The 12327-nt window shown below is 54.8% G+C and overlaps 1 protein-coding gene across 1 annotated transcript; it reads right to left on the reverse strand.

Annotated features, from left to right (window-relative positions):
* Window positions 1-2443: 2443 nt before the first annotated feature.
* On the reverse strand, window positions 2444-11745 carry FAM198A (family with sequence similarity 198 member A). Its single transcript, XM_026045500.1, has 4 exons — window positions 11116-11745; window positions 4156-4278; window positions 3588-3691; window positions 2444-3004 (listed from the first exon to the last, which is right to left on the reverse strand). Exons 1-4 carry the CDS (start codon window positions 11743-11745, stop codon window positions 2791-2793), a joined length of 1071 nt encoding a protein of 356 aa, XP_025901285.1. The 3' UTR covers window positions 2444-2790.
* Window positions 11746-12327: the final 582 nt, after the last annotated feature.

Genomic DNA, 12327 nt, shown 5'->3' on the forward strand with positions numbered 1-12327 from the left:
AGAAGGGCTGCGCTTTCCGTTGCTTCCGTAGCCCAGGCAGTGCTGTGGATTGGCACCCACGTGCTCGCCCTGAGGGCCCCCATCCCGGGGGATGCCCCCGCGCCGCGGCATTTCTTCGGCACTGTCCCCACTGCCATCAGCGTGAGGAATGGAGAGAAACGGGAGCCAACAGCTTCGCGCCTTCCCTTCGACTCGCCGACTCCGGGCAGCTGCGTGGGAGCTGCAGTTTTGCTCTGGAGCCGCCAGTGGCAGCGTGGAGGGAGCGGAGGGCTCCGCAGGCTCGCACGGCTGCGCCTGCTGCCGAGGGCAGATGCCGAGGGGCGGGATGCGGCGCCTGGCTCCAGGCCTGGGCAGCAGCGGCTGCGCTCAGACCCCGTGCCCGTAAATCTGGGGTTTAGCTGGGAGGTAGCCGTGAGAGGGAGGTGTGTGTGTGTGTCTGTGGGCGCTGCAGATGCGGCCGGGCGCGCAGGGGCACCAGTGCTGCACTCGCAGCTCCGGATTTGCCACGCGAGGAGGGAGCTTTGAAGCCAGCAGGGAGCACCCTGCGGGGCCAGTGCCACCCGCCGGGACGTGCAGGGCACCGAGACTGGCATCGGGCTCTAGTGCCGGCTCTGGGAGAAGTGGAGCCCGGCGACGTCTGACACGTCCTGCTGCCGGTGCTGCTGGTGCTGCTGCGATGGGAGCTGATGGGAGCTGCAGCACCCGCTACTGCTGAGTGCGCTGCAAGGCAAGGTTATCTCCCCTGGAGCCGGGCAGCCCCAGAGGCTTTTAACTGAGGGGAAATAATACGTTAACAAGCTGTAATGAGGGAGCCAAAACATATACATATATATACATATACATAGGAGTAATGGGAAGGAAGGAGGGTTCCCCGCATGGTTTGCAGGTGACTCGTGAGCCCTTTCCTCAAGGCGAGCTCTAAATCTGCTGTGCACTGGCCCAGCCTTGGGCGCGTGTGCCCACGTCGGCCGTCTAATAAGCTGTTCCTGCAGCGATGCTGCCACTTCTGTCATAAATTCAATGATCCTCCCTTTGCTGATCATTAATCTGCTTCGTTTCCTGACAATTTTATACCCTCTTGATAAACTGTTTGTCTAAGCGCTTGAAAGCAGCAATGTCACGAGCTGTACCTAAGGCATTCTCCTAACTAATGAAGAAAATCCATCACAAGAAGGGTTTATCTATTTCTTTGCTGGATGTAAATAAAATGCTGGGCTAATTTACTCCCATTAATCTTAAAAGCTGTTGCTGCAATGCTATTCCTATATTGGAGTGGATTTTTTTCTTTCTTTCACAGCATAAATATTTAAACAAGTACCAAAGGCATAAATAAATTGCTTTCTAAATGCCAGATTATTCTCATATCCAGTGATTTAGCAATAAATGTGGATTTACTTGCTAGCTCTTTTACTTCAGATGGTTGGCCCTTTCAGCCTCTCTCCGAGGCACATCTCCATACATGGCTCCTTGTCAATTCAACAGCGGTAGTTTTTATTATTTAAGTGCATGAATGTTCACAGATGTTCCCACATGTGTGTTCAGCCGGCAAACTCACATGGTACAAATAAGGAAAGGAGGAAATTCAGGCCCGCAGTGGGACCAGTGTCCCTGGCAGGGGTTGGCTCTGCCCGTCCCGGCTCCGGCGCGTGGCTGGTGGGCAGGGAGACGGTGGAAACCCACAGCCCTCCATGAGCTGCTCCTGAGACCCAAGTGTGGGCTGTATGAGGAAAACGCTGGAGAGGGATGGAGATGTCCTGAACCAGCCGAGCCCTTTTATCTCTCCCATTGGTTTTGCATTTGGAGTTTCTTGCAGCCCTGACGCTCGAGGACCTGTTTAGCGGGGACTCGGTGGTGCCCGGTCACAGCGGCCCTCGCTGCCGAGCCGCTGGGCAGCACGTAGTGAGATGACAGGGACAGGATGGGTTTTGCCAGAGATGCCAGCCCGCTCCGAAGCATCTTGTGCTTCATGGCCTTTGGTTGGGATGCTTTTGCATTTTCGTTAAAAGATATTTCTGCAAGCTGTAGGAGAAGTTTCATGCAGACAAGACTTGGAGAGCAGTCGGAGACGATTTTAGCAGAAAGCAGGGCTTGGAGTTGCTCTGTGTTTTAAGCCTCTCATAGTTAAAAAAATAAAAAATAAAAGAGAGAAAGATGTAAACTTCCAAATCCCACCTTCAAAATGCACCTTGGCAGCGGAGCAGGCTGCCAGGCTTGTCGGATTTCCCCGCCTGGGGCCCAAGGACTCGCTCAAGCCACCAGCACCACAAGGTAGCGGAGAGCAAAGCCCATGGCAAACCAATGTCTCTGCTCTCCTTGTTTTGGAAACTATGAAAAAATTATTAAAAAAAAAAAAAAAAAGAAAAAAAGGAAACCCTCTGAGTGAGTTCCCTGAGCTCTGGGCAATGCCGCTTGGTCAGTCTCTCCTTAGGATCTCCAACATCTCTCCAGGAACTGCTCAAGCCTTCAGGCTTCAAAGCTGATGGGGGGACAAAGGCACCCCAAATCTCACTGAAATGCAGCTCCTTTGCCAGCTCCATATGTAGATTGTTGATTTAAAATATTAGTTAATGTTTTGGTCGACCCTTTGTGGGGTATTTCAGGAGCAGCGTTCTCCTCCTCTTTCCTACCTACTGGGCTCCCTTCTCCAGGGTGCCCTGGGAAAGTCCATCCTACCAAAGGGGAAGGAAGAAATTCTGAAGAAGCAGTGGCTCATGTTTGGTTTCCGATCATAAAAGAACCAGGGGTGCGAGGTATATTTGTGGTTGCAAGGCGTGCGTTCGCCCGGGCGCCCTAGGGCGCCGCGGTCTCCCTGAACAGGCCCAGGTTGTGCTCCCGGAGGTAGCGCAGGAAGATCTGCGCGCGCCTCTCCAGCGTTTGGAGCAGGGGTCGCAGGCCCTCCGAGCCGCCCTGGCTGTCCCACAGCTCCCGGTCCACGTACAGGGACCTCAGGAGCATCTTCTGCAGACAGCCGGACCTGAGCACGGCCACGGCCGACTCCGGGAAGCTGCAGGAGAAAGGGAGGAAGGAGAGAAGGAGAAGGGTTATGTGGGAGAGGTCTGGCAGGGAGGAGAACATCACCCCTTACCCATGTTCGGGTTTGGATTCCTTTCCTCTGCATGGTACGGGAGTTCTGCTGGGAATGGGTGTCTTGCTTGGACACACAGGTGTGAGGAGCGATGTCCAAAGCTGTGCGGTGCCCAAGCAAACAAGTGTGCCCCAAAGAGCCTCACACACCAAGCCCGCTCGCAGCACGGCCGCAGGACGTGGATCCAATTAGGAATGGATCCACACGAGCGCCGAGGCAATGGGCCGATAACCCCTCAAACACGTGCCAGGCTCTGGTGCAAGAAATGCTGGAATGCCTGATTATTGATTATTTTTGCTCGGCTGCCAAGGAGTGGGAACAAAATCAGACGCAGGGCTTGGGATGGTGCCCCTGGCCAGGCCGGTGCGCGGGAGCACATCCGCTGGGAGCACGCACGGGCGCGCAGCCCCGCTCCCGCCTCATCCCGGTTTTCCCGCACTGGGACCCCCGTTGGCTCCGTCCTCGAGCGGTGCCAGCCCCGATTTGTGGTCGCTCCGCTCACCTATCGATGCCTTGCAGCAGCCTGAAGTTGAGCTTCGCCTCCGGGTGCTGAGGCCGGCCCGCGTTGTCGATGAACACAAGGCGCGAGGGCGCGCTCCTCCGCACCTGCGCACAGAGGCCTCCTATCAGGGGCGGCTTTTCGGGAGTTTGCTGGGGTTTTTGTTTTGTTTTTTTGGCATGCAGGGTTTTTCTGATGGCCACAGATGGCCTCCAGTGGAGGAGCACCAGCATCCCGGTGCTTTGGCCCACAGGCTGATGGCCACATTACCCTCCATGCAGGTCTCCACCCTGCACGTTACTGCACACAGTGCTCAGTTTTGCACATCTGTGACTCAGCTGCCACACACCTTTCCTCTTGTCCTCCCCGTTGTATGGGTTTATTGCTGCCCAGGGACAACGCTCGCTGGCAGCCCGCTGCTCGCTCTCCCAGCAGGAAAAAGCTCCCACCATTTGGGCGAGGAGCTGCTGCTCCTCACAGCACCACGCTGAGGATGCAGCAGCTCCGGCTGACGCACCCGCCACGTGCATCCCCGGGGATGTCACCCAAGGGCGGCAGGACGTGTCCCTACCAGGATGTGGACCAGGGCGAGCTCCGCGGGGTTGCGGCACTTGGCGTGGAGCATCTCCTGCACGCAGGGCTCCCCCGGCTCCGGCTCAAACCCGCAGCAGTAGCGGTCCAGGCGGTCGTGCACCTGCGGGCGACACGCGGGCTCCTTAGCGGGCGCGGATCCCGCCGCCTCCCGCGCGTCTCTGCCCTGCTCATCCCTATTGGGGCAGACTGAGCGCGCTGCCAGGCAGGGGCACACAGCAGGGAGTGAAAACAAAGAAATAAATAAAAGCGAAAAGAGGATCTAATATTTGAAGCCCGAAAAAGAGATTTTTCTTGGTCTGACTCTTGCTTCACCAGATGATGGTTTCAGCTGGCTCCCTTTTCACATAGGCTATTTCACCCATCCTTACCCGTAACCTGACAGCTCCCAGTGAACAGAAGAGTAATGGAAAAGGATCAGTAAGAGAAAAAGCAATTTATGCTTTACACAGAGCATGCATGGCACCTACAAGTCAGGCCATGAAACCTTGCACTAACTATATATGCATTTAATTTTTTGCAGGCGCTGTTAAACCTCCCTGTCCCTGAGGCTGTCAAGCCAAACACAGGCTCCTGCCTGTCCCTGCTCCTTCCCTTACTGCAGCCGTCGCTGGCAGCTCCTGCATTTGCAAACCTCTGAACTTGCTGAGCGAAAGGGTGTGAGGGAGATTCTTCCTCCTGTGTTTAGACTCAGGTTATCGACACCCCTGCTAGCAATGCCCCTGAACCAGCAGAACAGGCACTCGCTGCTGGAAGGAACAAGAGGCAGCGACGTCTGGCAGTAATTAAGATATTGGACATGGCAAACGGAAGCCAAAGGGCTGCCTCCCCTCGGAGGAGACCTGTGGAAGAGGTGGGTCCCTGAGACCGCTGTGGATTCCCAGGCCCTTGCACAGCACTTCCATCCATGCCCTTGGGCGAAAGGAGGGGAGCCTACTTTAGTTCAAGGCTCGTTAAGATCCAGCTTTAATGATCCTGCCTCGATAGCCATTAAGCTCTGTTAGTTTAATAGCTCTGATGGCCTATTCAGAACACTGCAGCAGGAAAAAAAGCAGATATCCATATATATGCATATATATTACATTTATGTATTATATGCATATTATATATATATAATGCATAGATTATATGTATTATATGCATACATACATACATCTATGTGTGTGTGTGTGTATGCCCTGCAGACACATTACGCTTCCCTGGCAGAGGTCCAGGAGGGAAAAGGAGGGAGGCCCGTGGAGGTCTCCCGTTCTCCTCACCCTGATATTTAGCAATGGCAGCAGGGCTGGGCTTTGCGAGATTCAGTCTCAGGCCCAAACACTGGGGAAAGCACTGGGGAGAGGGGTGCATGAAGCACAAAGCTTGATTTCCCTGCCTGTTCTATTCATAACTCACTCAGAAGTGGGATGAGTCCCCTGCCAGAATTCCTTAACAACTCCCTGTATTTCCTGACATATAATGAAGCACTCAGGGTTAATATTTCTCCTCTGGCAGACCCACCAGTTAAAGCACTAGTGTCTTTTGACAGGAAAAAAACATTGAAATGAAAGAAAACACAACATTTCTTCCCTGCATTTCCTTTGTTTTGGTACTGGAAAGCACAGCTCACCAATTTCTCTCACCTAACATGTTGTTTTCCATCATAGCAGAATTAATAGACTCTGTGGAGCATAAGGAAAATCTGAGATGATCTATGGAGACCTTATATGTTCTCATGCAGCAGAAAGATGGAAATTCTGCGTATTCATGGAGGGAATGTGCTGAAATCCACATCTGTTACGGGGTGTTGTTATGAGTCTCCACCTTTTGGCCCTCGGTCCCTAGCCTCACGTGCTGCAAAAATGATGCCCTGCTTCCCTTAATTACATTAACACAACCAGGTCCCAAAAAAGGGACATAGGCTGCTTTTTTTTGTCCCTTTCTCTTCTTTTCTGAAGGTGAAACTCCACTTGGACGAAGTCTCCATCAAAAAACCACCACCCTGCCCCGGCTGGTCCTTGTGTGCCCAGATGGATGTGCAATGATGCTCCTTCCCACACACTGGGATGTGGGCGTTTTCCCACTGCTGCGAGGCTGTTTTGAGGAAACCAGGGAAAGTGCCCGTCAGACCAGCAGAGCACGAGCTGGAGGCTGAATCTGGTGTCCAAGACGCCTCCCCAGAAGATGGACTATCTACATGTTGAGACATTGAGATCTCAAGACCACATCTTGGATGTGGTGACTCCCCTGTTGACTCTCCCTGTTGGCTCCCTGTGAGTATTCATTCACACTCATCAGAGCCAAAAGGGCCTTAATGAATGGTACAACAGATCTTACCACTGCCATAAAGAAAAGATATGTGGAAAGTCATTTTCCAACCAAAGAGCTCAAAGCCCATTATAAACATTGCCTTCTTCATGCAGTGAAATAGGGCTATATCCTACCGACAGGGAACATAAAGCCTTGAGAAAAGGTCCCAGAGCAAAAACGGGATGAGAACCAGTTCTCCCAATGCTGACAACTACTTCTCCCAACTTCCTGCTGGAAAGGAAACACCAGAAATTACAATACAAAACTACATAAAGTAATCTGCCAAACTAAGGATGTAATTGGACCCACCAGGACCATTAAATCCCAAAGACTGAGGACTGAAAGTAGTTAGGGTGTCAAAAGGAAATGAAACCCTAGACAATTGATTTGGTCTTTCTGCCTTGCATAAAGAGAAAGACAGGAAGGACTAGGTTTGTACTTGTGCAGAGCTGACAGGAAAGCATTCAGTGGACATCATTCTTCGTTAAACAAGTTCCCAAAGACTCCAAAACATCTCTCTAACCCTTGCATCATTGAAAACACGTGGGAGCTGCAGGGAAAGCCATAGAGCCCAGGCTGAGTGGTGAGATACCAAGTCTCGGAGAGCAGGCCTGAACTGAGGGAGACAGGGCTCATCCAGGACCCTGAAGGGCAAATAATCCTATAGCCATTAAATCAGATTTTGGATCATGTTGAGGTTTCTGCATTCCTTGTCTGTCAGCAAACAGGTCTTAAAGGCACTGGGAGGAAGAGAAGGGGTTGTATATTCATCCCGTGGGAAAGCAGAGGAAAGAATTATGTGACTATTTAATTAAAGGCTTCATCACAACGCATAGGGGCAGGTTTCCTGACAAGCCTCTGTTTTGGGATTTTGGATCCTCCCAGGGCCTCAGTTTAGGCAACTTTCAGAGCAAGGATGCTTGGAAGGAAAGCGTTGAGAGGACGTCAGGCTCCAGCCTGAATCACGCTTGACTCTGTGAAACCATGAAGCAAACTTTGGGTCAAAAAGCTTTCAGTCTTTTAGCTTTTGGCTTTTAGTCTCCAAGGCAGGATCTGAAGGACAGGAGAGTCACACGAGCAGGTCACAGTGGGGAGAGGATGGCAACGCTATCAGAACCCACACGAATCTGCCCAACTGGGAGCCTGTAACTCCGACTTGGCCCGTGGTAGTTTTCACAAGGAAAATCTTGCTTCCATGGGACACAGGAGAGAAGTTATTGAAAGAGTGAAGAACCAGACAGGGCATCTGCATATTCCCTCTTCACCTGGCTAGGCCAGGCTTTACCTGGCAAACTTGGAAGGCATTTTGGAAAGTTTCTACTTACTCTTTGCCTGTATGTGTTGAAGGATGGCAAGTCAAGGGTGTCTGTGTGGTGGGAGGATGGTTTCTGCACTTTATTTTAGCATTGGATCAGTCCTTTATTTTCTCCTTTTATTTTCTCTTTTATTTTGTGGCCAATTCTCATTTCCCCTGAGGAAGTGGGATTTCCACTGGGTGTAAGGGTGCAACACAGAGGGTGCTCCAGGGAAGGACACGACACTGCCGAGGGACTCCAGAGACAACACGCCAATATCTTTGGTCCTTTCTAAAGTCACAGACAACACCAGCAGTTGCTGCTTTTCCAGAGGCTCCTTCCAAGTTTTTCCTGTGGTAGAGCTTCGTAATGAGACGTTTGCCTCTATAGACAAACTCAGACATGCCAGATTCAGTCTTGGCTGGACGTGAATCAGCTGCCCTGCAATGTAATGGCAATTTTGCGCTCAACAGCAGTAGGAGCAGGACGGGGAACAAATTATTTTAACCTCTTATGTTTTAATGGGATTCCAGAACATTTGCCACAGATTCGGGCTGGGCTCCCGGCCAGCGGAGCAAGGAAAAGAGCAACCCAGAGCGTGTTGTCAAGCCAAATCAAAAGCAGCAGTGCCATTCAAAACGAACGACTGACCCCAAGTTAAGATCAGTACCAAGCAGGCAAATGCCACCACCGCTGCCCAATGGGAGCTAACCTGTATGTTCGGGTCCCACTGAGCAAATAACCATCCCCACGGTGAGCCATGTGCTCTCTCTGAGAAATTATTCTTGGCAGCAATTATTTTTCTGCCTGTGCTGAAGGACTGAGCTTAAGACAACAGGAACCAAATGTGTGTGACAGGATGGAGGGTCACAGTCTATGCCACCAACAGCTGACGGGGAGGATCTGCATCCCTGTGTGCTCAGAAACCTATTAATAATGGGGATATTTCCTTACAGAAAAGGCTGTGAGAAATTAGTAAAGAACAAGCCAAAATTTAGCAGCCTTTTGTGGAAAACAATAAAGATTTCAATGCCTGGCTCTGAGCTGTACTGGAGAGTTCAAAATTCACAGCTGCTCATTCTCCATTAAGTGCTGCGGGATGCTAAAGCCATTTTGGAAAGATGGCATTTCATTTCTAAAATAACTCGCTGCCTTTGTGCCTTTTTACCTTTATGTGACTTTTCCACATGGGAGGATCCCACTGGAGTTATTGCAAAATCCCGCAGATTGCTCTTTGATTTATCATTTCGCTGTTTCAACCCCCTGGGGAAAATAAAGCCTCATAAAACCCAGTGCTTTTCTCCAGGGATTCAGTCTTTCCCTTGCACTCAATGGGATTTTTGCCTGGGGGAGGAGAGGAAGGGGTGGTTACTGTGATTTGCTGGTTGGTGCTGAGCTGCTGGTTGGCCAGGCTGTGTCAGCACAACAGTGCCATGCTCCATGTAGCATTAAGGGAGAACAAAACCTCCATCTCCACCACCAAGGCAGCAATTATTAAACCCAGAAAATTAGCATCTAGGAGCAGGAAATGAAAGATATTTTTGTTTCAAGACAATCTGCGTCAGAAAGTAGGTTAGTAGAAGTGCTGTGCTGAGAGATAAACGTTCAGATGGCTTTTATTATTGTTACTGCTAGAGAGGTTTTGCCTAGGCTTGAAGCCTGGAGAACTTGTGAAGTGGTGACGTGCTCCAGGCTGAGAAAAATGGCATTGCTCCAATCCACCCTTCTTTTTGCAGTGTTTTGATCTAGCAGAGACCGGCCAAGAGGAGAGAGGAAGAACTTCTTCACTGAGGATGACAGAGACCTGGAACAGGCTGCCCAGGGAGGCTGTGGAGTCTCCTTCTCCGGAGATCTTCCAAACCCACCTGGATGACACCCTGTGCTCTAGGTGTCCTTGCTGGAGCAGGGGATCGGACTAGATGATCTCTAGAGGTCCCTTCCAACCTCAACCACTCTGTGATTCTGTGAAGAGAGGCACAAGCCGCTGCCTGCCGGCCTGTGGTGCTGAGACCCGACAGGTCCCGCTCCAGGCTCCCTGGTGCTCCTCACCTTCACTTGGCTTGGACAAGTGACAGGTTGTTGAATCAGCTGCCTAAAACACTGCTGAGAGGTCAGTGTTTTGGGGTCGAGCCCCTCCTTGCCCTGCCGATTTCCACAGTGATCCCAAGGAGCACTTTGGAGAAGGACTTTTCAGTTCTGCCTGTTCTGCTGGGTCCGTGGAGAGAGGCCAGCGTGCTATGGAGAAATGCACAGTACCAGCACAAGTTTCCCTAGGGCAGCAGGCCTGGAGAGGCTCCTGTGGGGATGCTGACAGCAGCTCAGCCACGATGCTGCTCGGGGTGGTGCGTGCAGTTTTCCTGGACCTGCTGCCCAGGTGCACAGAGGGCTTTTGTGGTGGCACCACTAGGTCAATGTCATGATGGTGAGCAGGAAAAAACAAACTGCTCCCTGGCATCCGCTGCCAGCCATTCCTGAGGATGTGTTTCAGGTTCCCAGTGCCTCTGGCAGAGCAGAGGTTGCTTGTTTTCTTCTGGTCAATAGCTGTGGACTGACTGCACAAAAAATAGAATTAAGGAATCTGTCAGGCTGAAAGGCCAACAAAGCCATCGTGCCCCAGCCTGCAGGCACGCTCAGCTCTCCCGGGAAATTGAGTTATCCGGAGGGCTTTCACTAATGACGTTGGCAGGTATCAAGATGGACATTAGGCTGGTATAAATCACAGCGGTGCCTTTGGCTTTGCTGGATCCCCACTGGTTAGATGGAGGATCCGGCACGGAAATCCGCTTGTCACTGCCTTGTGGCAGGAGCTTGGAGCACTGGGGCCTCCGAGACCAGTCACAGCCCCGGAGAGAGGCTGCAACCACCACCAAACCCAGCAACCTCCAAAACCTGCCCTGGTGCGGCGGGAGGCAGGGTCGCTCTCCCTGCAAGCAGCACCAAAACGTCTGTGGGGAGCGAGCCCGTTTGGGCCCCTCATCCTCCACGAACGCCTCAGTGCCGGCGGAAAGGCAAATACAGCCGAAAGGTTTTCCCTGCGTCCCGCCGTCGGGGTGGCTCCCCAGGCACACGCGGCTCGCGCGATGCCGCTCCCGCCGTGCCCGGGGGCAGCCGCCTGCCTGGGCCCCACTGCTGACCTGCACTGTGGCTGCTGTGGGGTAGGGAGCCCATCAGCATCGCGCTCCCGTGACCTGGGGGAGAGACAGACAGTCGGGCAAAGAGAGGAGGACCCAAGGGGAGGAAGGCTCGTGTGAACGCCCTCACGGGGGGCACCCCGTTGGGCGGCACCTCAAGACACGGAGGTGCCGCTGCTCGCGTGCCCGCCGGCCCCGGCCTCTCCGCGTGCCCGGGGCACCCACCTGCAGGAGGAAATCGAAGAGCGCCAGGCGGCTCCACTCGGCGTGCGCGACGCCCACGCAAGGCGCCCGCCCCGGCGCCGCGCCGCCGCCGGCACCGCAGCGCTGCCGCAGCAGCGCCTGGTACTGCAGCCAGCCCAGGGCGAAGGAGTTCTGGTCGTTGTCGGCGTCGTGCAGGTGCCGCACGTCGGGCGCCCACCACACGACGGGCCGCGGCGCGCCGTCCGTGTAGCGGTAGGGCAGCAGGTGCCCGCCCAGGCGCCGCGCCACGGCCGGCAGGCTCCTGTTGAGCGCCAGCACGCGGTCCAGGTGGAAGGCCAGCACCTCGTAGAGGTCGCCGGGGCGCTTGGCGAGGCCGCAGAGCCCGGCCGCGCAGTCCCCGTCGGCGGCGGCAGCGCCCATGGGTGCCCGGAAGCCCACGCGCAGCACCTGCCCGTGCGCCGGCACGCGGGCTTTGGACACCACCTCGGCGCCCGCCAGCAGCCGCATCTTCTGCACGTCGTCCGCGGAAAACCACGGCGGGATCTCCTCGCCGAACCGCAGGCTGCCTTCCTGCAGGGCGCCGGGCACGGGGACCAGCGTTCCCGGACACCTCGACGTGGTGGCCGAATGTCTTCCCACACGCAGCCCCATGGGATGCAGTGAGGCAGCTTCGTCGCCTGTCCTCGGGAGCCGCGCTCTGGGCCGATGTGAAGGAGGCCGCCCAGGCTGGATGCCAGGTCCACAGGGCGCAGAAGTGTTGGAAAGGGGCCTGCCGGCCACCGATGAGCATCCCTCCTTCCCAGGAAGCCGCCTGGAAGAGGAAGGGGCTGCCAGGGGCCTCTGGAGTCCGCGAGCACCGTCCTCTGCGTCACGCCGGTGGACGTGGCCACGACGCTCCTCTCCCATCTCAGCACGGAGCAGGATGTTCCCGTTCCTCCTCCTCCCACGGGACAGCCGCTGGACCGTCCCACGCCGGCTGCTCGGCTCCTCTGCACCCCCACGGGGCCAGGGGGGCTCGGGGCCCACGGCGAAGCCCCCCAGGTGGGGTCCCGCCGCCTCCCACGGGAGCCGAGGCCGCGGCGACGTGCCCGGCGGGGAGGCGGCCTCGCCGGGAAGCCGCGGGGCCAGGCGGGCGAGCGCCAGCAGGGCCAGGGCCAGCAGCAGGGCCGGGGCCGCGGCCGCCGCCGGGGGTCTCAGCGCCGCGCGCCGCCACGGGCGCTGCGCCTGCCGGGC

The sequence above is a fragment of the Nothoprocta perdicaria genome, unplaced genomic scaffold (assembly GCF_003342845.1).
Source record: "Nothoprocta perdicaria isolate Ctin4 unplaced genomic scaffold, notPer1 scaffold_40, whole genome shotgun sequence".
Classification (NCBI taxonomy): Eukaryota; Metazoa; Chordata; class Aves; order Tinamiformes; family Tinamidae; genus Nothoprocta; species Nothoprocta perdicaria.